This window comes from Anabrus simplex, chromosome 1 (genome assembly GCF_040414725.1).
Source record: "Anabrus simplex isolate iqAnaSimp1 chromosome 1, ASM4041472v1, whole genome shotgun sequence".
In the NCBI taxonomy this organism is placed as follows: domain Eukaryota; kingdom Metazoa; phylum Arthropoda; class Insecta; order Orthoptera; family Tettigoniidae; genus Anabrus; species Anabrus simplex.
In genome coordinates, this window is record NC_090265.1 from 441402080 (window position 1) to 441427318 (window position 25239).

A 25239-nucleotide genomic window follows, 5' to 3' on the forward strand; every position below is an offset into this window, starting at 1 on the left:
TTTGCTGCACCATGTGTGAATCGGGTCACCTGTTGGCGCACAGCGTAAGCAATGTCCTCTCGTGTTGCAAACCGCCTACCACGTAGTAGTTCCTTAATCTTTTCAATGAGGTCAAAGTCACAGGGCGAAATGTCAGGAGAGTACGGTGGGTGCTACAATTCTTCCCATCCCCAACGTTGCAGTAGATGCTCTACACACTCTGCTTTATGTGGTTTTGCATTGGCGTGCAGGATTATTGCATTGTCCACAAGATCCAGACATTTCTTGCGAATGCCACGTCGTACCTGTCGCACCAGGAAGTCCCTGTACTACTGTGCGGTCACTGTACTGCCATGTGAAACAGAGTGGCAAACAGTGACACCCCTGACGTCATACGCGATTATCACCATCAATTTGACTGGGGAAGGATTCTGACAGACCTTGTGCCTCCTTGGTGATCCAGCATGTCGCCACTCCGCGGACTGACGTTTCAGTTCTTGTTCGTATCCCTGGACCAAAATTCATCGATGGCGGTTATTCATGACAAGAATTGATCGCTGTCCTGTTGCCAGCGTACAAGATGGTCGGAGCATATTGCGTAGCGCACCCACCTTTGAACTTCCGTCAGTGCATGTGGTACCCACCGCGATGCGATTTTGCGCAGTTGCAGTTCATTACGCAATATTCTGTCGGCGGTGCGTTTCTCGATGCTACTTGCCCTCTCTTACTCCAGTAGCGTCCATCGTCCGTCTTCTTCCAGGAGCTGCTCGATGACGGCACGTGCCATGCTGGTCCGCACACTGACGGGTCGTCCCGAACGTTGCTCATCACTGGTTGACACACACGTCCTTGCTGAAACTTTCGTACCCACCATGCTACTGTACGTTATGGTAGGGCATTATTCCCAAGGGCTTCCACTAATTCACTGTAACATTCCATCGCATTTCTCCCTCGGAGAACGGCTATTTTGATGTAAGCGCGCTGCTCAACACGGAGTACTTCCATCTCGCACGACACTCACCGACTGATTTCACAGCCCTCGCTGCGTTACCTTCAGAACTTCCACACGACATATATACGTTTATGATCCGTTCATATTTCTACAGGAAAAAAAGTAGTTGCCGTGACTTTTACCCCAATCCTCGTATATACTTGTCTTTTTCAGGCTTGTAGGCCATGATCCAAGAATGTATAGTAATCCTGACGTTTCACTGGAAACTGGTTTCGGCATTTTCAGTTGTTTACAAGTGATTACTTTCATTTTGACCGTATTGAAATTCAATGATTAAATGTTAAACAATTAATTTATTGAAACCAGTTTCAGTTGTTCCGCTGTCTTCGACTGCTATGAAGCTATCAATGGAATGGTGCGGTATCACAATTCCGCTTCAATATACAGCGCAGGCTGCAGTGTGCTGCACTTCTGTGTGTCCATGGTGATGGTCAGGGTCGCTCCATGACATTTAAACAAGGAGCTCAGTCACCTCAGTAGGGCCCTATGAGCTAACAAACAGTACAACCATAAAGATATACAGCAAGTACTCCATCCCAGGCATCCAGCAACCAGGGAGAAATAAGACGAACGGCCAGCAGCTAAAGCCTTTCTGCCGTGTATTGGGAAAATAACTGACAGAACAGGGAGGCCACTAGAATACCGTGGAGTAAAATCCATATATAGGCTGACAAAAAGGAGGGGGAGGGGGAATTAGAAAGGTCTGCTAAAGATAAGCACCATCCATACACCACTGTCTCTACAAGCCCCCATGCAGCTGTGGTCATATAGTATGTACATAGGAACAAGGAAACGCAGCATTGTCACTCAACTGAAGGAGCTCCACTGACACAGCTAGCTGGGAAATACAGGTAAGTGATCAGTCGTCAAACACTCGCCGCTAGCAGGCAGCAGAACCAAGGTACTATCAACTACAGTGTCTTTATCACACCTGACTACAAAGGGAAGCCATTGTGATCGTGAAGCACACCAGCCAGAAAAAGCATTGGGTGATCACTCCTACCCCTGCCAAGGCAGGTCGGTTACTGCAGGGTTCCATATCACTTGAATAATCTCAGGAGGATTTGATATTTCTTCCTTAAAAAAGGGGGTTCATAGAAAATAGGCTATATATCCCAAGAAATAATAATACATTTGTCTTTAACTAATGTAATGTCAAGAAATAATAAATGAACATATTAATACTAAAAACTGAAATGAACACAAGAATAACAGAAAATATTTACAAAACAGCAGATGAAAAAAATTCCTTAGTGGACCATTGGGAACAACCTGCAGCAAGGAAAAGAGAAATAGGTACTGCTGACTTGCAATTTTAAATTTAAGGAACAGAGGCCTAAAATGATTTAAAGTGATTTGTGAAAAGTAGACCATGAAAACAGTGAGACTAAGCGTATTAACCTTCACTGTTTGAAATAGTCCAGTACAGTAGTTTGCTTCCTCTTGCCCAGGCGTCCCACAGAAAGAAGTTTTCTGTCAGTTTGGTTGAGACTGTTTGAGGTCTTCATCAACGTTGAAGGAGGAGAAGTACTGGCTGACAATATCCAGTCCTGCCACTGCTGCCCCAAAAGTTTCTTCTTCTTCTTCTTCGTCTTCGTCTTCTTCTTGTATCATCACAAAGGTCTCCAACATTCATCTCTGTTGCTGAGGTTAGGATATCATCACAAGTAACAAATTCTTCGAATGTTGTGGCACTAGATTCCTTTGATACAACCCCCCCCCCCCCCTCCCCCCCAATCTTCCCTAATGTCATCAGTAGTGTCATCTTCATTAAAAACTTCTGAAATGGCACAAAAACCTGGATGGCCAAAGCAGTTTTGAATAGTGTCCGTTGTGACTAGTTGCCATGCTGCTACAAATTTATGCATAGCTTGGAGTGTATTCAATTTCGTTTAATTTCTTTCGAGGAAAGAAGTAGCTCTTTGAACTAGGGCCTTCCTGTTCTTCACTTTCACATAATAATGCCAAGGTCCAAAGGCTGCAAGTGACTGGTGCAGTTAGGAGGAAAGAAAACCACTTTGATATTCCGCAGGAAAAATGTATCGGAAGGATGAGCTGGACATCCATCACAAGCACTATTTTATTTCCTGTCGATCCCATCTTAGCATCCAAGCTTTATAAACATTTTAGAAATATCTCCATTGTCATCCTTGCACTTTTGTTAACATCATATTTACATGGGAGGGCTTTCTTGAAGCATCTTGGATTCTTAAATTTTCCAATTATTAGTGGGGGTAATTTATCATTCTCGTCACTGTTAATACATAGTAACACTGTCGGTCTTTCATTACTTTTCTTGCTTTCGGGGCATTTTTCTCCGCGAACAGCATATGTCTTGGAGGAAAGCAAATTGTAAAACACTCCCATTTCATTGGCGTTAGAAATATCCGTAGCATTGTATCCTTCAAGAAGTCGAGGTACCATATTCTTTTTCCGGTACACAACTGTATCGTCGTTAACTTCCACTCTCTCGCCACACAGGTTTTGGAATGAAAGATTGTGCTGTTTTTAAAACGATCAAGCTGGCCATTAGAAGCATGGAAATAGACCAAACCCAGCTTAAGTGCGACTTCTCAAGCTTTTTGTTTAAGTATGTTCCCATCAGTTGGAGCGTTCTCACTCCTTTTTCCCCTCAAACCATTTCATTAAAATGTTTTCAGGTTCCTCGTTCTGCGAAGAACAAATATTCTTCCGTATTTTTGCCCCAGAACCGCACTCCACTTCCGAGGACAGAATTGCTTCCTTCTGTTTCATGATGCCAAACAGTGTAGAGGGTCATAATTTTTTGCCATCTGAGACAAAGGTACTTGGCTATCCCTTTCAACATCACTGATGTTCTTTTGTTGAAGAATCAGATTCTTATGTTTAGCAGCCATAATGAACGTATTCTGCTGTAACTCACAGTACAACTATTACCACAGACACAAATGTAACCCATAGCACAACTTACAACACAGGAACTAAAACAGTGAATGAGGCTGGAGATATTCTTTAGTCTGCTCTCTCTGCGTGATTCCTAAGCAGCGATTGGTGCCACAAGATGGAAATGTCTAGTTGGTGTAACAGCACTGCAGCTATAGGTTAAGGTAGCTGACCTCGCTGGAGACATAACCATTGAACTACCGTTAGTGAAGATTCTCCTTCTTCAGATAATGACTGGATATAGCATATTTAATTTCATTATGGGATTATTTATACATTTTTTAAAAATTTCTTCTTTCTGATAAGGCCTTCCAAGGACCACATGCCAGTTTCAATTCAGTTCTTCATACTTTGTTGTTTTCTGTTCTGTTCCTTCCAATATTCTTTCATCCTTTCACTATGCTGTTTCTTTCTGTCCTCGGACCACTTCACACCAAGTTTCTTGTTCAGACTTCCTCAGAATCCTTCCATACTTACTACCCTCTTTCTAAAAATCTCTCTGTTCGTAGTTTCTTCTTTTATATTATTTCTTTCTAAATCTTTCTTTACTTCTTGAACCCAGCTAGTTGTTGATTTTTTGTCCAAAAGGTACTTGAAAATCCTTATTGTTAATCTGGAATCATCCATTCTGTAAATATGTCCAAAAAATTGCAATCTCCTTTTTTCTTATGGTTTCTGTTATGTTTTGTATGTTCCTGTATATTTCACCAGTTAGATCTTAATTTCCATACTTCTGTTGTTTTCACAGGGCCTAAGATTTTTCTCATGATTCTCCTTTCGAGTACCTGAATTTTATCTAATCTTTAGTTTATTACCAGGCATTCACTTGCATATAGGCATTCTGGTTCCACTACTGTAGTGTAGTGCCTTAAGATTTTTAGATAGATACTTTTTGTTATAAAAATACTTGGTGATACCATATCCTCTTTCCATCTTGTGTACCTTTTCATCTACTGCAGATTTGTCTAAACCATTTTCTTGAATTATTTCTACCAGAAATTTGAATTTTGTTACTCTTTCCACTGGACCAATATCTGCTGCCAAAAATTTTGGAGCGTTCTTGATGTTTGTAATAAATTTGTTTTTTCTGCAGTGATTCTCAAACCTGTCTTGTTGGCTATTTCTTCCAAGAGATTGATTTGTGTTGTTGCACTTGTTAAGTTTTCTGGTAATATAGCAAAAGCGTCTGCAAATGCTATGCAATTTATTTCAATGCCTTTATTTTTCTCCCCAAAGTTACTGTCAAAATGTTATGTTTTTTAAGCTTTACATTCCAAATTCTTACCATTTTCTCTAGAACACAGTTGAATAGAAGGGGTGACAGACCATCACCTTGTCTTACCGCTGTATTTATCATAATAAGTTTTGATATCTCACCCATAAATTTCACCTTTGAAATTGTGTCATTAAGTGTTTCATGTATTGGGTTTGCCAATTTAGTTTCCACTCCAAATTCATGAATTGTTTTATTTATGGTTTCTCTACCAACCGAGTCAAAGGCCTTTTTAAAATCTACAAAAGTCATAACAATGTCTTTTGAATTCAATATCCACGAACCTACTACGCTGGTGTAGCAGGGGGAGAGGTGATACATGTGGCGCGTCCCAGGTGGCGGATAGGGGGGTCCTAACCGGCTTGCCGGCGGACTTGAGGGAAATAAAATACCTCTTGCGGACCAAACACACAACCCCCTGTGGGTGGGGGACGCAGACGAAAAATACACTCACGGTATCCCCTGCCTGTCGTAAGAGGCGACTAAAAGGGGCGACCAAGGGATGAATTTCTTGCAACCATGAAACTACTTGTGATTAGTACCACCACGCGGAGAACATCATGGGTCGCTTTTACTTGCGCATAGTACCACTATATTAGGTACCAAATAGGTTTGTGATTAGTAGCACACAGGAGCATCGTGCGGTCGGCTTTTTGAATACCTGTGATTAGTACTAGAGGTGTACAAACTCCGCATTTAACTTGCCCATGCTTGCCTGCTCTCCAGGCAAGCAAGCTAGCCGCACGTAAACAACAGTACAGGCAGGCTGTTGCACCCCTGACCAGGTCAAGCTCAGCCCAACTTGGGCGGGCTACAGGTTAGCTTGCTTGCTTTCTTCTTCCTGCTGTGTTAATTGATGTTTGCTCGTTCATTGTGTTGATATGAGACTCACGTGAATGCAGGCAGGAAAGGGGTTGTTACATGCCAGAATTTATATAGGATTCGTCAACACAAATATTATTTTATATGGTTATTTAGTATTATGTTAATCATTACAAAGTTGTGTTTAAATGTATTTCGTAATTCAGAGGTCTTTTGTAACTAATTAACAAATAATATTTCTCTCTGTCAAACATAGTTACTTAATAAAAAGTAGGTTCTTTGAACAAAATATTTGAATATTTAAATAAACATAATGACTGTTGATGGAACTATGACCATAAATATAATGCATTATTTATTATTCGAGAAAATTAGAAACAAAGATATACATAATGTAGGTACAGGTCGTAAATATATTTAGAAAAATAATTTTATAGGTAACTTTTTTAAATACATTTAATAATTTAGGAACCCCTTCCCCACAAAACCAAAAGAAATAACTATACAATTAATCAGTTTAGAAGTGTAATTTTACCACTTGCTCTCTTAGTTTGTGGTCGCCTCATACTGTGCACAATGCATACCAATATTTAATGCATGGACACATTATCGCTTGTGTGTATTACTATGGCCCGGTTTCATCAACGTGGGTTAAATATACTCTAACCCTGGGTTTGTTAACTTAGGGTTAATATTTTAACTCATTCTTACAAGTCACACGTTTCACCAAGCTATTTCGACAGAGGGTTAACTAACACCGCGTTAACCCTCGCAGGAAACAGCTGCCCTAATAATCAAGGAGGCAGTGACTAAAAATCAGAAATTATGAACACACTTCTTGCGTGGTTCTTTTGTTCATTTCTTGCGCGGTATTTCGTTTTCTTCCTCGGATCCGTGGTAGATATTATTCTTTCGTGATCTTGAACGAAAAATGGAAGAAGTGCAGAAGAGAAATAGTGTCACGAATTTTTCTGCTTTAGAAAAATCATTACTTATTGAATTAGCCACCGAGTACCGAAGTATTACAGAATGCAAGAAGATTGACGGTATAAAATTAAAAGAAAAGGAGAATACATGGGAAAGAATAACAGGGGAATTTAATAATATTGCCCACGTTACAGTGCGATCTACGAAACAACTAAAACAGTTCTATAAAAATTTTAGCTTCTCTGTGCCAAGAGTTGTGTTTTGAAAGTTGGCACACCTTCACAGCAATAACACACACGAAAGTGAATATACAGTTTAATTTCAAAGTGCATTTCTGTATAACGACTACGTAATACACAGTATATTGTTCATAGGTGTACTATTGAAGTGGTGTTGTGCAGTTGCATTCCCAAATGCCACTGTAGTGCTGTCGTTATCAATGTGAAGAATGATGTCATTCTCAATTCCAACATTCCTATTCCTTCTCCTTCCTGTGAGATACTGATGCAGAGTCAAATCCTGTGGGGAAGTTCATCTCGGGTCTCCACAGTAATATTGTGTAATACCGCTGTTGCTACTATTACGGTCAATGTAGTTTCTAGTTTAGTTCGCACGCCCAAGTTTGTTTCGATCAGCTGTGTATTCTAACCTCTCGCGAACTTCATTGACGAATTTACTGATGACGGTTTTTGAAGTCTATCTCTTCAGAAATTGTTCCTCAGATAGATTTTCAAAGTCTTTCCTTCTTATTACAGGCCTATTTCTGTTAGGAACATCGTTTAACAAATCTAAATAAAGCAACTCTGCATCAAATGCATGATTTACGGTCGCCATTTTGCTTTTAACCTCGAATAAACAGTTTAACCCAGGTGAAAGGAGGGGTTAACTTAACTCCGGTCTTAATCTATAGTTAAAAATAACCCTCCTTGATGAAACGGAATGAACAGTCAAACTCAGAGTTAAAACTGTGTAACTCGGGGTTAAGGTTTAACCCATGTTGATTAAACCGGCCCTATGAGGTCATTACGTCTTTGTGCATGAAGGCGGGAACGTTTTTCGCTGATTAAATTTCCCGAACAGCTGAAGACCCTCTCGCTGGAGAGACTCGCTACACAGGCGAATTATTTTTCCACCACCGTAGTATATTTTCGTCACTAATAAACCTTTCTTGCAAGTGCCTACTGACCTCATCATGTATCATTGGCGAATTTTCTGTCCAATCGTCAAATTTTGTTTTCTTACGTTGCACTGAATTTTCTTCATTTGAAGGAGATGGGACTTATTGTCTATTTTGTTTGGGTACCTGCTCTGAAAATATATCTGCCCAAGTTATTGATATTTTATGCTAATAACAGAATATTAAGAATATCTAATTTGCATAGGTATAATAATAATAATAATAATAATAATAATAATGAAGAAATAACCAGAGAACCTTACCTTCAGCACACATTTGTCGAGCTGCCTCGAAAACAGACATTTGTTCTCCTGCATTTAGTTTCTTTAATGTGCGATATTTAGGCACCAAAAGTGTTGCAATTTTGTGTAACATAGTGACTTCCATTTTCTGCTCCAGGAAGACACCACCAGTTTGTTTCAAAAGCTTCAAGTTATGAAAATTCGTTTAGTATGAAAACATTTTTACATTTGAATATCAGGAGACTCACATTAAAATTTAAAAGATGAAATAGTAGCTGTTCGTCATCCTGTGGAGTACAATGGGTTTTTAAGGCATAAAACCATGGAAGGACCAGATGTAAAGTCGGCTCCTCATCACCCTCAAGATCTATTGTGGCTTCCTTAAATGGCCTAAGAAATGTTATAAGCAGGCCAGTAATGTCCTGATCATAACTGAGCATTTTATCAGAGGCATCCTCCTTCTCTAAAATAGTTCTCACAGCATCTATCTGGGAGTGAACTGATTGCAGCATACCAAAATAACTGTTCCATCGAGTGGAAACATATGGTTTCGAAGATGATTGTAACCTCACACATAGGCTTCATCTTCTAAAGTACGAAACTGGAGATTTCACTGAATGGATAACAGCTAACACATTAGGAACACTTTCTTTCAAAAAGGGTTCACTCAGAACATGCTTCAAGACCGTATTAATACCGAAATATGAGCCATGCGTGGAAGATGCTTGTATATGCTGAGAGCCTTAACAATATTGCTTCCCTGGCCTGTTACAAATGTAATTTTGCAAATATCTTCATGAGAAACGCCATGTCCTTTCAAACGATCTTCCATCTTCGATCTGCGAATAGTTTCACCAGTTTCTAGACAGTCAGGGAAGGCCGAACACATTAATACATACTTATTGAGAGATCAATCTGTATTTATATAGTGCATTGTGACAGACATATAGTGCACACCCTTGTGCTCATCTGTCCACAGGTCAGTGGTACACGCACAGATACAAAATTTAATAGCACGTACTATATCAGGAAGCGTTTTACTGCGCACTTTGTCCGCGAAAGTTTGTACCTTCCTAGCAACTGTGACTCGAGAGAGTATAACATTTTTTATATCCACTGAGCCATACTTTTTGCCCATTTCTATCAGCAGTTGCCCTAAATTTTAAACTCCTTCACCCTCAATAGTTGTAAACGGTCTCAAGTCCTTGGCGCACATTTCCACGCACTTATCAGTCACCAAGTCCTTGTCCTCTTTCAAAATATTTTCAGACTGTGGAAAATTTGGATCAAATTTGCAGACATGTCGCAACATACTTGAGGTCCCTGAATGGGTGCTGAGTAGCTTTTTGCAAAAATTGCATTGCGAGTAACCTACTGGCTTATTTGATACCTGTTCATAAACACGTGAAAATTTTTCCCATAATAGACTTAAGCCCTGCTTTACTACTAGAATAAATTCACCACTTCTTTTTCCTTCGACTTCCTTTACGATTGATTTGTTGATTTTTCTAACTACAACAGAGCTGCACTGGACGCAAAACGTAGCTACACTAACATATAACGACACATTCACGTCGCATCGATAGCAAACTTCACGTTCACTCTTGTCAAGTCCGGCAGTCCGAACGGTTCCCAGGCAACCTGTCAGGCTTAGAGAAACCCAGGTTTTGGTTTGCTATGACTAGCGCGCTCAGTACGCGTGCACTCTTGCTTCGCTGACGCTCAAGCTAAGCTGCTTTGCTTGTTGCAGAGCAGCTTGGGGCAGGCAAGCCTGAAGTACAATTTGTACACCTTTAATTAGTACCACCATATGAGCAGGACCATGGGATGATAGCTACCATGGTTCTGCTGTGCCTATGATTAGTACCCAGTATATGAGGAACACCACGGGATAGTGCAGGTCCCTGTGGTTAGTACTCTTATGTGATGAACGCCGTAGGGTTGCGTTGTCTGTAAATGGCTCCGAAATGTGAGAAAAACCATAGGTCTGTAGTATATGTCGAATTTCATAACCTGTGAGTAGTACCATAATGTGTGGAATACCGCGAGTCTCTGCTACTTTTGATTAGTACCGCAACATGACAAATACCATGGTTCTACTTTCCTAGCGATAAGTACAGTTATGAGGGGCCGATAACTTGGATTTTGGACCCCCTTTAGACTGCAAGCATCATTGATTCATTGTTATGCTATAGCAGCAGTCCCTTGGTCAGTAATACTATTGTTTTACGTCAGTTTCTGTGAATGTAAGGCATTGCGGGTCGCGTCCACTTGTTGTTTTAAATTCATCTCCACCATTCATTCTTCGTCCTCATGTTTTGAATTCTGGTCACTGGAGAATTTTGGATTTTTAATTTGTCATTCCATTTCGTATCATTAGGGGCCGATGACCTAGATGTTAGGCTCCTTTAAACAATCATCATCATCATCATGAATTCAATATCCTATGGCGAATTATGGATTTTAAGTTAAATATTTGTTCTGAACAAGATCTACCTTTTCAAAATCTAGCTTGATACTTACCCAGTTGCTTGTCAAGTGATGGTTCTACTCTACTCGGCAATATTTTTGATAATACCTTGGATGCAATTTGAAAAAGAGAGCTGCTTCTATAGTTATCAACCGTTTGTTAGTCCCCTTTTTTATGCATTGAGTGTATTAGAGCCACTTTCCATTCTTCTGGAATCTTCTCTGTTCTCCAAATATCTTCAAAGATTAACTGCAGCTCTTCAACGATTTTTGATTGAGACCATTTCAAAAGTTCAGCTGTTATAGTCTTCTCCACTAGCTTTATTATTTTATCAGATTGTTAATTACCTCTTTAATTTCTTCAGCTTCGATTGGACAGCTGACATGAGAAGCCGCATTTTACTAGATTTCGGCCCCTTGATATTTCCTATGAGTCTACTCTGTGCAGTCATGGTTTTCGCTGCCTTATCTGTTACCCGTTGGATGTGGTCTCAATATGTAAGCTTAGTATCAAGCGTTACACAAAGATATTTTGTGCTCCTAGTTGTTTTGATGGCTATCTGCCCGATCTGCATCGGTACAACAGTATTAATCCTTTTCCTCGTCAGGAGGACAATTTCCATTTTATGATCTGCAGGTTCTAACTTGTGATTTATCATCCATTCTTTAAGATGTCGCATCACCTGATTCAATTTAAATTGAGTCAGCTCTAGGTTACGGGTTACTATCAGAGCAGCCACATCATCAGCATAACCCACAAGTTTTACATCTTCTGGCATCTCCAGCCGTAACAAACCATCATATATGATATTCCAAAGGTGTGATCCAAGAATTGAGCTTTGCGCTGCACCAGCTGTGGGCCGTTTTCTTCTCTGACCATCTTCCATGTTGTATAACAATGTACGGTCTTTCAAATAGTCTCGCAGTATATACATGAGATATTTTGGTAGCTTGAAAGTTTCTTGTAGAGCTTCCAAAATATCTCTCCATCTTGCCGAGTTGAAAGCATTTATAGCATCTAGAGTCACAAGAAGCGTCAGCCTTTCTAGAGTAATGATTACCCATTTTAGCTCGTTCTGCTGTCTTCACCACTTCCTTTACAGCATCTAGCGTTGAGTGACCTCTGCGAAATCCATGTTGTTGGTCAGATAGGTCGCCAGCTAATCGGACTGCTGCTAGTTTTCTCGGTTGTAGTAGCTTCTCTAAACCTTTCCCGGCAGTGTCCAGCATACATAGAGGTCTGTAACCCCCAGTTTTCCCTTTACTGATCAGAACCAATCTAGCTATCTTCCAACAAAAGCTAAAAATTCCCACTTTCAAACAATGATTATACATTCTCAACAGCAGTTGAGGACATAATTCGACTGCCACCTTTAGTACTTCCGCTGGAATACCATCTGGTCCAGGGGCTTTCTTATTTCTAAGAGAATTAATTGCTGTTATCAATTCTTCAGTTGTAAAAGGTGGTACATTATCTAGTTCTTTCTCAGCCTCATCATCAATCTTCCCTGCATGATCAGGGAATGTTGTGTGTGTACTATTTCTTCCATGGTGCGTGGATCCGTGATAGGGCTGGGTAGCATCCCGAATTTCTTCATAACGATTTTATACCCTAATCCCCATGGATTTTCATCCACTTTCTGAGACATTTCCCACCACTTGTTGGCTTTACTCTTTTTAATTGTATTTTGCAGTCTTTTCTTCATAGTCTTATACTCTACTGAGAGAGCTTCATCGTTATGTCGTGCTCTTTGTGTCCTTCGTCTGAGTCACAGGCATTGTTTCCTCAGCTTACGCAATTTCTTCATTCCACCAATATGCTGGACGCTTGCCTCTCCGTTGTTTGATTCTGGTCATTGATGCGTTGATAACCATTAATTCCAATCTGGCGGCCATCTCCATTGTACGCCACCCTCTAGAATCTGTTTGAGGCATGTTCCATTCAACTGCTTGAGCATTAAAATCACCAGCAACAACTAGGTTAGTGTTCATCCCTTGCAGAGTATCTTCAAGCCCATCTAGTTTTATCTGGAAGTCAGAAATAGCCTCATTCGGGGTAAAATAACAGCTGACAAAAATTACCTTCTCAACTTGGACCCAGACAAACCCATCCCCGCATCCTTGATTTATAACTGAATATTTTCCAAGGTCTGGTACCCATATCGCAGCTGTCCCTAGATTGTCTGAAAACCAGCCTGGTTGATCTCTGTCTTGATATTGTTCACTAAGAATCAAGATGTCTGCTCCTATCTCATAGGTCATCTGCGTCAATAAATCATTGGCAGTTAGACTCCTATGTATATTGGCTTGGAGGATCTGTACCATTCACCACTGCTTTTTGGCCTTTTCTAGTGCTTCACGAAACACAATACACTTGCCTGAGCCAAGAGCATGATGTCGTTTTGACTCTTCAACGCCCATATCTGTGCAAATTATGCATCGTGGATTCGTTTTGCATCCTACTGCCTTGTGACCAGCTTCCCCGCACTTAAAACAGGGTTACTTCTGTCCAGTCCTTTACAGTTTCGTGCTTGATGCCCATATGACAGACATCAGGAACTACAGCCCACCGTCTTACTCTGCAGTATAGCCAGCCTACTTTAATTTTGCCTATGTCTAACAGCTTTCGTGCCTCGCTATCTTCTATCTCCACAATGGCGAGTTTTTGTCCCCTGCTGATCGGATTTGTGATTGAGACCTTCAATTCTTGATGAAGATTTTCTAATTCTCGTCTTACAGCTTCCTCTACGTCGGAAATGGTGGTGGCACTGTCCATATCCCGAATTTCCAATGTAGTTCTACGCGTCAAAACCTTCACTTCACCATCATGTCCTAGAGCACCTTTAAGTGATTTATTAAAATTTTCTGTTCTCCTTTTCCGTGGCCTTATTAAATTCAAGAAGGACCGCTCCAGATATAGTTTTCCTGATCGATCTAATACCAGCGCCACTGTCTTCCGGCTTCACCTTGCTGCGGGTATCCTTCACAACATCTGCAAAAGTCTTGCCATTCATAGGTTTAATAAGTAGCGGCTTCTTATAGTTGAACGTTTCCGTTGCTCGTTCTTTTTAATAGTTTCGGATACCGGTACTGGTTCAGGTTGAGTACCTTCATCTTCATCTGTCTTCTGCCTCTGTTCTCTCTTCTTTTTCTTCTTCTTCTTCTTCTTCTTCTTCTTCTTCTTCTTCTTCTGCTTGGATAACGCTACTTCCCATTTATCCTGTTCTACGTTTCTGTTTATGGTGCTCTGTTCTACCCTCTCTTGAATGGAAAAATCCTTTTGCATTAATGCTGTAGTTGCTTTCCAAGCTTTTCTGTGCATAGATCCCGCATCTAGGGCTTCCTCCAATTTCTTTAAACCTTACTGAATTTCCATCTTCATATTTTTCTGCCGAATTGCAAGAATACTTTTCAACAGGCCCCTGGCGATTTCCAGTTGTTCTTCCTCTTTTAACATATCCTCCATAATTTGTTGAGTGATATCAAGCCTCGAATTCGTTTTCGCATTCTGCTCAATATTACTATTGCATGTATCATGCATGCGCTCCACGTCTGTGAATTTGCGTTGAATGGGAACAGATCCTTAAGCTTAAAAAGAAAGTCAAGGATAATAGCCTCATCATCACTAAAGTGGACAAAGGGAACATGACCATCATTATGGACAAAGACTAGTACATAAATAAAACAAAAGACTTTTTAAATAATGGTTCCCTTTCTATAGTGAAGAAAGATCCTACCCAGCAAATCCAACGTCATTTAAAACAAACCCTAAAAAACTCCTAGTTTCTTTTCACTGATCAGGAAAAAGCAAAACTTTACAACATGAATCCGGGTCTGCTCACTGCCAAAGCATTCCCTAAGATCCACAAGGCCGGTGACCCAATCTGCCCAGTTATTAACTATAGGCCTAGCCCACTTCATAAACTTTCTCAGTTCATTCAGATATTCTTAAAGAACAACTACAGATTTTTGTCAAATAAATCTGTAAAAAACACTATAGAGCTGGTCAAGAAATTAGATAACTTTGAAATACAACCCCATTATTCCATCCACTCGTTCGACATTACTAATATCTATCCAAGTATTAACACCAAAAAATTAGTTCCATCATTGAAAGAAATCTAAATACACACAGTTCCCTAAGCAAACTTGAGATCCAATACTTCATGAAGGGCCTGAAATTAGTAATCAATAATCTATACTAATATTAAAGAGGAAAAATTTATTTGTTTGTAACGAATAGGCTCAAAAACTACTGAACCGATTTTAAAAATTACTTCACCTATAGAAAGCTACATTGCCAGTAAGTAACATGGGCTGTATTTTATTTTCAAAACAATTCGAGGTGGGGGGCACGGGGGGGGAGAGATATAAAAATAATAGGCTAATATAGGCAAAATATTGAATTTGTCGTATAAGGACGAGACAAAGCTGAATTTAATCCTCTTGACGCAAAGAACAAAACTCGATAAGCCCTAAGGGCCCGAAAACCCTGTTTTAAGGCCCTAAAACCAACCGTTACGGAGATATTGGCACCACATTACCCCTGCTCTAGGAATCGGATAAAGTAATGAACTGCCGTAACCATGGCAACGTCAGCTCCAGAATTCTACAGCAGCGAAATTATCTACAATAAATCACAAAAACCTAACATGTTACAGACATGAAAATTGATATTTGGAATCCCCTTTAAAAATAAAAGATCACAAATATTCGTTTTCAGATAATCCACTTAAGGGGGGGGGGGGGGGGTGAAAAGAAGTGAGGAAGGAGTTGAATTATTTATACGAGGATACATATATCTCAAAAAATGAAGATGTTACAGACTTTAAAATTGGTACTTGGAATCACCTTTAAAATGAACACACTCTTTTTGGAAAATCCGCTTAAGGGGATGAAAAGAATAAGAAAGCGGGTGAATTTTTAAAATGAGTATCTTCTTCTTCTTCTATCGCTTTACCCACACCTGTGGGATTGCGGGTGCGAACTGTGTCGCAAATGTGGATTTGACCCTGTTTTACGGCTGGATGCCTTTCCTGATGGTAACCGCGCGAGATGTAATCTATACTTCTATACTAATATAGAGGAAAAATTTGTATATTTGTTTGTAACGGATAGACTCAAAAACTATTGAACCTATTTTAAAAATTACACCTATAGAAAGCTACATTTCCAGTGAGTAATATGGGCTGTATTTTATTTTCAAAACAAGTCGAGCGGGGGGCGACGGGGGGAGATATAAAAATATTAAAATAATAGGGTAAACTAGGCGAAATCGAATTTGTCGTACAAGGACGAGACAAAGCTCATTTTAAGCCCCTTGACGCAAAGAACAAAACTCGGTAAACCCTTTGGGCCCGAAAACCATGTTATAAGGCCCTAAAACCAACCATTATGGAGATATTGGAACCACACTACCCCTGCTCTAGGAATCGGATAAATAAACGAACGGCCGTAACCATGGCAACGTCAGCTCCAGGATTCTATATCAGCTAGATTTTGCATGTACGTTTGGGCATAGCTGCCAACCAAAATTGATACATATATGACTTACTATCTGGAAAATATAAATTGTTGTGTAAGACGCTCATAGCACTCCTTTGGGCGGGGATGGACAGGGAGTGAAGTATAAAAATAATAGCCCCAGAGATCTCCGTAGTACAGCGACCAGCGGTTGCCGACGGACCTCCGTTTTTACGTACTGGCTTAGGTTTCAGCATTTTGCGGAGTCTGTTACCTATAGTTTAAACTATTTTCTATCAATCATGGAGTAGTAGGATCACTGATGTTATTAGTGCCGATATTTTGGTCCACTTTTACGTTCATTATAACCATGAAACATTTATACTCAGATTCATTATATGATGTGCGACATGACTGACAAGCCCTGAGAATTATAATTCTCGATAATTATAGTAGTTTCTTTTATGCATCGCGTATTTCCTTGATCATTTGTAATAGTTATGTCGGATCAAACAAATACATTCAATAATATTTATATTTGTGGTACTATCTAGCGGAGGTATACTTACACTAAACCTGCAGCTTTGTGAAGGGAGCAGGTATATCTAGGTAGGAGTGAAGGAAAAACATGGTAGCAAAAGATCTTAGAGGTCGACGCTAATTAGGAACTAATATTTAGAGGCCCCATAAGAAAAGAAGACGACACACTATAATTCCAAACATGACAAATAATTTCTACATACTTAAGTAAATACACCAGTGATATAAATATCTAATGAAGTCAGTCACGCCGATAGTATGAGTAACTAAAGCCAGTTTCTGATAACCCGTACGAAGAACGGGTACTTCTGCTAGTCAATAATAACTTCTTTATCTTTAACAGCATCATATATCAACAGGATGGACTGGCAATGGGGTCACCGGCTTCGAGGATCTTAACAGAAATATATCTAGATTTCTTAGAACATACAATAATTGACAACGATGACACTTTTCCTAATATTCTATTTTGGTCTAGATACGTCGATGATACTTTGGTAATACTAGACGATAGAACTACTAGTACTACCTCTAGGACCTACATGTACACTAAAAACCACCTTCCGACGCACATAGTAAAACTTTAAGATAAGAAGACCATAATATATAAGTAATAATAATAATAACGTAAACGTTTCTACCTTTTCAATACTACAATATATTCACAAAATTACAAATTATACGGTACTAGTTTCGACCCATCTAGGGGTCATCATCAGCCGTATTGGAGCAAAGATCATTTGTGGCGAAATCCTAAGACATTGTTATTTTAAAGAATAACAAGTGAAATGAGATGTTATGGTAATAGTTAATAATACAAGGAATATACATACTAAGAGGTTTTTAACAAAGAATAAAGTATAAATGGGGTGTTGTAAAAATTATAATCATGGAAATCAGTAAGTTCTTGTATTGAAATGAAATATGGCTTAGGAAGAGGGCTTAAGGTGGGGCTGAAGGGTGTGGGAGAAAGTGTAATTGTCTTGGAAAAGTACCTTTGATTAAATTTAGGATTGAGTTTAGATTGGCTGCATTATTGTTTCTGAGGAAAGTGATAAATAGATCGAAGAGTATGTTGGGTTTCTCTGAGATTTCATTGAGATTGTGACTGGCATTAAAGTATTGGTCTAGGTGTATGTAGTAATTTTCCATTATGTTCAGTAAAGGGCCCTTGTTTGCTAATACGAGGATGTCCATGTCTTGTTCAATATTGGTGAAATTATGGTTATAATCTTGCATGTGTTGGCCGATGGCTGAAAACTTGTATTTTATTGCGTTAGTGTGCTCGTGGTATCTGATAATGAAGTTTCTCCCGGTTTGCCCGATGTAGGTTTTTTTACAGGTGGTACATTTGATCCTATAAACTCCTGATTTTAAAAAACTGCTGGTCTTGTTGATGTGTGAAGTATTGTATAAAACATTCATGTTCTTATTGTTGGTTTTGAAGGCTATTTTAACGTCTTGTTTCTTAAAGATGTTGGTTAACTTGTAGATATCATTGTTGAACGTGAAGGTGGAAAATGTTAGAGGTTTGGTTATTTCTTTTTTGAGGGTAGTTTTTGGGCGATGTTTGTGTTTATTGATTATCCTTTCTATAAAATGATTGCTGAAGCCGTTGAATTTTGCGATTCCGCGGATTGTGTTGAGTTTGTTTTTTAGATCTTTATTGGACATAGGTATGCTGAAGGCTCGGTGAACTAGGCTGTTGTATGTGGCTCGTTTGTGGGACTGGGGGTGCACTGAATCTTGGCGAATGGTGGAGGCTGTTTGAGTGGGTTTTCTGAAAATTTTATAACTGAAAGAATCTGAGTTTCTAGTGATGGTTAAATCTAGAAAGTTGATTTTTTGATTTGATTCGGATTCTAGTGTGAATTTGATATGAGGATCAATATTGTTGAGTCTTAAGAGGGTGGTGGGTGCGTTAATTGATTTCTCATTCATGATTACAAAGACATCGTCGACATATCTGGCCCAAAAGAGAATGTTTTCGAATTCGTTGTCAATTTTGGTGTATTCGAGGAAGTCCAGGTATATTTCTGCTAAGATACCTGAGGCCGGTGACCCCATTGCCAAACCATTTTGTTGATATATGACATTGTCAAAAGTGAAGAAGTTATTGTCGATGATAAGTTTTAATATTGTGATAAAGTCTTGTATCTCTAGTTTGCTTAAGTGGCTGTTTTTGTTTAAATTGTTTATAATTATCGGAATTAATTTTGATACTTGTATGCTTGGGTACATGTTTACAATATCGAAAGAGTGGATGGAGTGATCCGGTTGCAAATTGAACTTGTTTAATTTTTCTACTAGCTCAGATGTGTTTTTAATATTCTTTTTGGATAAGAATTGATAATTTTTTCTTAAGAAACATTGGATGAATTGTGATATTCTGTATAAGGGGCTCGGTCTATAGTTGATAATTGGCCGGATGGGAATTCCGGTTTTATGAATTTTGGGAAGAGCTTTAGCAGTGGGGAGTCCTGGGTTCATATGTATGAGTGTGGATTTTTCCTGTTCGGTAAATAAAAATGAAGTGTTTTTAAGAGTTTGTTTAAGTAGTTTTTTGAATTTTTTGGGTGGGGTCTTTTTTGATTATGGAAAATGAGCTGTCTGTGAAAAAGTTTTTTGTTTTTTCAATATATACTTTTTTATCCATGATAACTGTTGCATTGCCTTTGTCAGCTTTGGTTACGATGAGTTCGTTGTCTTTAATTTTCTTCTTGAGGGCGTATATGCGCTTTTGTTCAGCAATTTTTTCTTTATTATTGAGGTTATTTGCGGGGTTGGTTAAATTGTGGAGGATATCAGTCAGTTTCCTTTTAACATCGGTTCTAACCTCATTTTGCGTGTCTTCCGGCATTTTGCTGATGGCTAGCTCTGATTCTGTGATCATAGTAGCGGCTATGTTGAGGCTGTTCAAGTTTGGCCAGTTGTGTTTCGGTCCTTTGATAAAGTTAAGTGTTCACTTTCACTTAAGGGCGTGTTAGATAGATTTACAACAGCTGGATGAAACTGCGTACGATCGAACGTGTTAGTATTGGAGTTTCTAGTTTGTTGGTTATGTAGTTGGCAGTTTTTTAGCCTGTTGAGTTTATTCTCCAAATTTGACTGTTTTTTGGCTAGTTCGTAGAATAATTTGTTCTGTACTTCTTGATAGAATAGTGTCCATTGTGCGTTTGAAAGTAGTTTAGTCGCTGCGAGGTGAGTGTCGTATAATTTCTGATTCAAAAAATATTTCTTCCTGTACAAGAATTTAATTTCGTCTCTTAACCATATTTTGTTTGTTTTGTTTTGAGTTTTGATGGTTTGAGGTGAAGTCCGATGTTTCTTTTTATTGCTTCTTAGAAAATTAGGTGTCAAGTTAAGTGATATATCAAAGAAGACCATGCCACCAACAGTGTTCAGATTATTCTTCAGTGCTGTATTTCTCTATGAATAAGATACTTTTCAAGATTTTAACTTGTTCATAAAGTTTTATCATACCAAAGCACAACTTTACAGAAAGTGCCTCAACTCATGTACCGAAACAATACAAGACTATTACGCCACCAACGCGTAGCAACCCTCAGATATTTTATATGAACTATTTTAAATGTGTCATTATAAGAGTTTTACCTAGTATGTGTGTATTGTTGCTATATGTGAATTTATTCTCTTGCTTGGTTTTACGCAAGGCTGATGATGACATTGAAAACATGTCGAAACGGTACCTTTATAATAATAAAAATGTTGTAATATAATTTATGTGCAACAGTTTTGTATGTATTGAAAAGGTGGATTCCATTATATTAAATTACTTTTGTGATTCTCAGTTCAATACGGAACGGCCATGAAGTTTTAAACTTTAGATGCAGATAATTACTCAAGTAAGACTGTGATCACACTTGTCACGTACATGTCTGTTTGTCACTAGGAGCTTCTCAGTTCACGGGACACAATTGCAGTTTACAGTAAAATGAAAATGGTTAAAGGTCCACCTTTTCAATACAATGAATATTTATTGATGTGAGCGTATATCACATAACGTTCAAAGAAGATTGGTACTAGTTTTGATGCTCATTGCACGTCGTCATCAGCCAACGAATCAATTGAGCAAAATACAACTTATCAAATAGCAATATATAACACATGATAGCACCTACAAGACAAATGTTAAACTATGACTAGTTAAAATATAAAACACATGACAGCAAATACAAGGACTAATGTTAAAAGTTAAATTGTAACAAGTTAAAACAATGAAAGCAAATCAGAGAAGGTAACACAATTGTTAAGGTATGATACACGAGAAAATAGTCCAGCTTGAGGCTTGTCGAACATAAGGTGTATCTATATACAAGACTTAAATGCACCTACTAAGGCAAATTTTAAATGTAACTTTAAAATTATGAGGGTATGGTGTGTATGACCATCTAAAACACATGACAGCACCTTTAAAGTCACTGTTAGATTATAACCAGTTGAAATGATGAGGTGCGTCTGACTGTAAAATATAAAAATTTTGAGAAGGTATCCCAGTTGTTGAGTCTTGATAAACAAGAGAATAGTCCAGCTTGAGGTACATAGATCATATGGTAACATATGTTATCAGTGGAAAGAATAAACCTTGTTCTCTTAAGTTGCGGTAATTAACAGGCTTAATTCAGGTGGTATTGAAGCCAACAATGTGGTCCTGTGAAGATCATAATTAGAATCAACGTCACGATTCCCAGTTCAGTATGGAAACGTGGAGACCTAACAAAAAGATTTCAAGCCAAATTAGGCATGAATTTAAATATACATAGCCAAAGAAAGATAAGGGAAAAGCGGCGAACTCACCTTGAGCAGCGTGATGGCACAGTTGTTGAAAGGAGAGGAGCTGGGGTAATGTAGAGAGCAATAATGGAGGCTGAGTAGCGGAGAGAAAGGGAGAGTGAGAGGAGGGGAAGAGGAAAGAGGAGGAGCTAAAGCTGGGGAGTACGGCTATGGTGGGGCAGAGGGATGAGGGATTGCAGTTTTTCATTCTGGTCGATTATCTGTTTCATAGTCCATTAGAGTGCGTATGTTCCAAATTCCAAAATTTGTATGTAGCTTCTTTCGACTGCATTTGGTGTTCCTTCTGGGCACGGCTTCCCAGTAGGGTTGCATTTAGGCTGACTAGGCACATTTTTCAGCCCCCCTCCCCATTTGGGGTGAGCAGAGTGGATCCTGAATAGGCCAGTTCAGTCACGAATGCAGCACACGAATTGCTTTACAGCCTCTCCTCAAATAAGATGACGATCACACACTCATCGCCTACATGCCGGTTTGTCACTAGGAGTTTCCAGACTACCCAGTCCTGTCCTTGTCGCAACTCCCCAATCGCTGCAGGACTTGTGTGAGTGAGTGAGAGGAGCAGACGTGTTTAGTGACCAGGTGAATGCAACACAAAATGGTGCTCGCGATGAAACAGTCCATAGAGTGTTATGCGAAGCACGATTTATGGATAACCTGTGAGACCTGTTTGAGCAAGAGTAGGAGGAGGAAGAAGATGATGATGATGATGATGATGATGATGATGATGATGATGATGTAGGAAGAGGGTGTCGCCACATAGCCTACTCCTGTGGAATATTGCCAAGGGGTCTGCTCAAGGCTAACACAACTATTCATGATCAGCATGACATAGCGAGCAAAAAGCCTGCTGCAGATAATTACTCAAGTAAGGCTGCGATCACACACGTGTCGTGTACTTGCCGGTTTGTCACTAGGAGCTTCCAGACTACACAATCCTGCCCCCGTCCAACTTCCTGATTGCCACAGGACTTCTTACACTGGTATGAATCTTCGGGAGACGCCTGTGCATGATATCTTTTAACGTGGGAATGTGCTGCACATCAACAGTCACACGATCCTAGACAGACTCGCATCCTTACCCAGTGGTATAGATACTACAATGACTAGAGGATCAAAGTCTGCTGCAGCCTGCATCTGCCTTCCCGGCCATTACAGTTATTATTGAGTGTTCGTATGCCCAGTTTGCCGTTGAGGACTTTCTATGCCTTTGACCATAATTGGTTCATCCACCTTAGAGGTAGTTTCCCACCCCAAGGACAAGAGTGCCCTAACCCCTACCAGCTCCTCCGCCTCGTTACAGAGCCATCAGCGTGCACAAAGTGCTGATGACGTTGACATTTGAGTAGAACTACTGATTAATGCATTTCACTTCACTGTGTGTAAAGAGCTGTTATTAATGTAATGACTGTGTTTCAGTTGCTGTTCTCTTTAGTTTGCTTCAGCACTTCCTAGGTAGTAAAAGTAGTATTGTTCTGTTTACAGGAAGGGAAGGAGACTTTATCTACAATCAATGCAACTGGAATTGCAATGTTGTTTAGTGCGGGCACTTTTTTGTACGTTGCTACTGTCCATGTTCTGCCAGAGTTGACCTCGAGGATCGGACACAGTCACGGTGCACCCTTGAGTGGGGATGTTGCAGAGCGTAAGGGACTTCGACCCTGTGAACTCTTTTCCTTGATACTCGGAACTCTGCTTCCTCTCTTATTGACTGTTGGGCACCATCATTGAGTTGTCTGAATGTTATGCTAAATGACTGCTTTAAGGTTTCTACCCAGAATATTGCTGGTACCTCATAGAATGGTGAGTGCTACTATGGAGGAGGCTGATAATGTAGATGTTAATGCCCCACTCAGTTCGTCAGTCAGTCAGTTAAAATAAGTATTGATAGGAGTTTGTGGAACTCCTCCCCAACTTTCAAGTTTGTTAATTAAGGAAAGAAACTTCAGTAGATAGCATTTGCAGAGGATAAAGGTTTTAGTGATAAAACAACTTTTACCTTGTTTCAGTGCTACATGATTCATAATGACTATTTTTAAACTTATGATATATGCCGTTTTGATCTAAAGTAAGGTGTTGGCCTGCTTATTCTTAATGGTCCAGTCTCTCCATATTTTGTAATGAGTTTTATTTGATAACTCTACAAAATGTACTTAAGGTGTTGTACATTTTATTGTAGGATGACTTATCAAGCATTGAGAAAGAAATACAATTTTTTATGAAGAAAAATGTTAAAAAAATTATTCACATGAAATTTCTTAGATTTTGATATTGATTTCCTGAAGCAGATATTTCCTTATCTCTACTAATCATATTTGTTGTGAAACAGAAATCTTTACTGAACATTTTTATGAACAATAATGATGATGATAGAAGTATTAGCTCATTATTTTCAAATTTTAGGAATCAAAAGAGACTTCTTAAGGCATTTTGCGATATGTCGTAAACTGAAGTACTTCATTTCATTGTATGTATTATTGGAATTTTAATACGTGTAGTTATTGTGGAAGTAAGTAAAAGAGAGCTTAAGCTTGAATATTGGTATTGATGAAGGAAAGAAATGTTCTGTTATCTCATTTACCTAAGTAGCTTATATCAACCTATAAAATCCACAATTCCTACTCTTATATGGGATTTCTTCCCCTCCCCAATGCTTGATATTGATGCCGCCATTTACCGATAATAGTGGTAATTTCAGAAAAGAATAGATGGATATTAACAGACCAGGACCGTACATATATTTACATGTGTTAGTCTCTTTTTAGAGTTATTGTATTTCCTGTCTTTCAGTGATGTTTATTTTAAGTTTGATCTTTGTTGCAGAAAGTAAGATAGTAACTGTGAGGTAAATGGTGATACAAACTATAAAGTGGTGTGGGTGGAAACTTGAAGCAGTAGATCATGTTCATATCAAGACTGTCAGTGTATATAAGTGTGGTGAGCTTGGAAAGTGAGTGCTTGTAGTGACAAACATCCTGTAAAATAGTGTGCTTAGAAGATTGTGAGAGAGTTCCTTTCTATAAAAATTTGTATGTTGAATATTAAATTAATGCCCTATCCTCAGTTGTTGAGGTTTTTGTCAAGTCACATTTCTCTTACTTCTTAAATGTGGAAGATAAACTTGATTGCCATATTGACATTATTTTACAAATGACTAAAATTTTACTTTATTACAGAATTTACATAGGAAGTGATATTTTATTCCTAATAATATTTTAAGAAATTTATATTTTAGTTTTAAACAAATGTTTTCATGTTATTTGGTGGTGATGTTGGTTGTCTCATTATTACTCTTTAAGATATGACAGTAAAAGAGAGTTGGAGAGTCTGGAGATTCTACAGTATAGGGAACATTTGGTTGAAACTGCTAGCACATATTGTTGGAACAAATTCTGGAATTATATTTGATCATTTAAGTAGATGAAGCTTACAGTAACATCCATCTTTAAATAATAGTCAATTCAGTAGCTGAAAACTGTATACATTGACATGATGATGCTGGCAGGAATTTGCTGGGGATTTGTGTGCAGTAAACAGATCAAAAGAGCATACATTTTTTTCAAAAATCTGTGACCTTATATACCTTAATTTGTAATGTATT

The 25239-nt window shown here is 38.9% G+C and overlaps 1 protein-coding gene across 2 annotated transcripts in view; it reads left to right on the forward strand.

The window, feature by feature from the left end:
- Zip102B (Zinc/iron regulated transporter-related protein 102B) overlaps positions 1-25239 on the forward strand; it is a 166972-nt gene that overhangs the window by 113679 nt on the left and 28054 nt on the right. The window contains exon 7 of one of the 2 annotated variants that reach the window (XR_010858473.2): positions 23124-23441. Coding sequence is in view for 1 of the 2 variants with exons in the window: in XM_067135183.2 (XP_066991284.2) it covers positions 23124-23369 (246 nt within the window). In the remaining variant the exon portion in view is untranslated. Of the gene's footprint in view, positions 1-23123; positions 24164-25239 lie in introns of those variants that run through there. The other variant, XM_067135183.2, reaches the window with a different exon arrangement.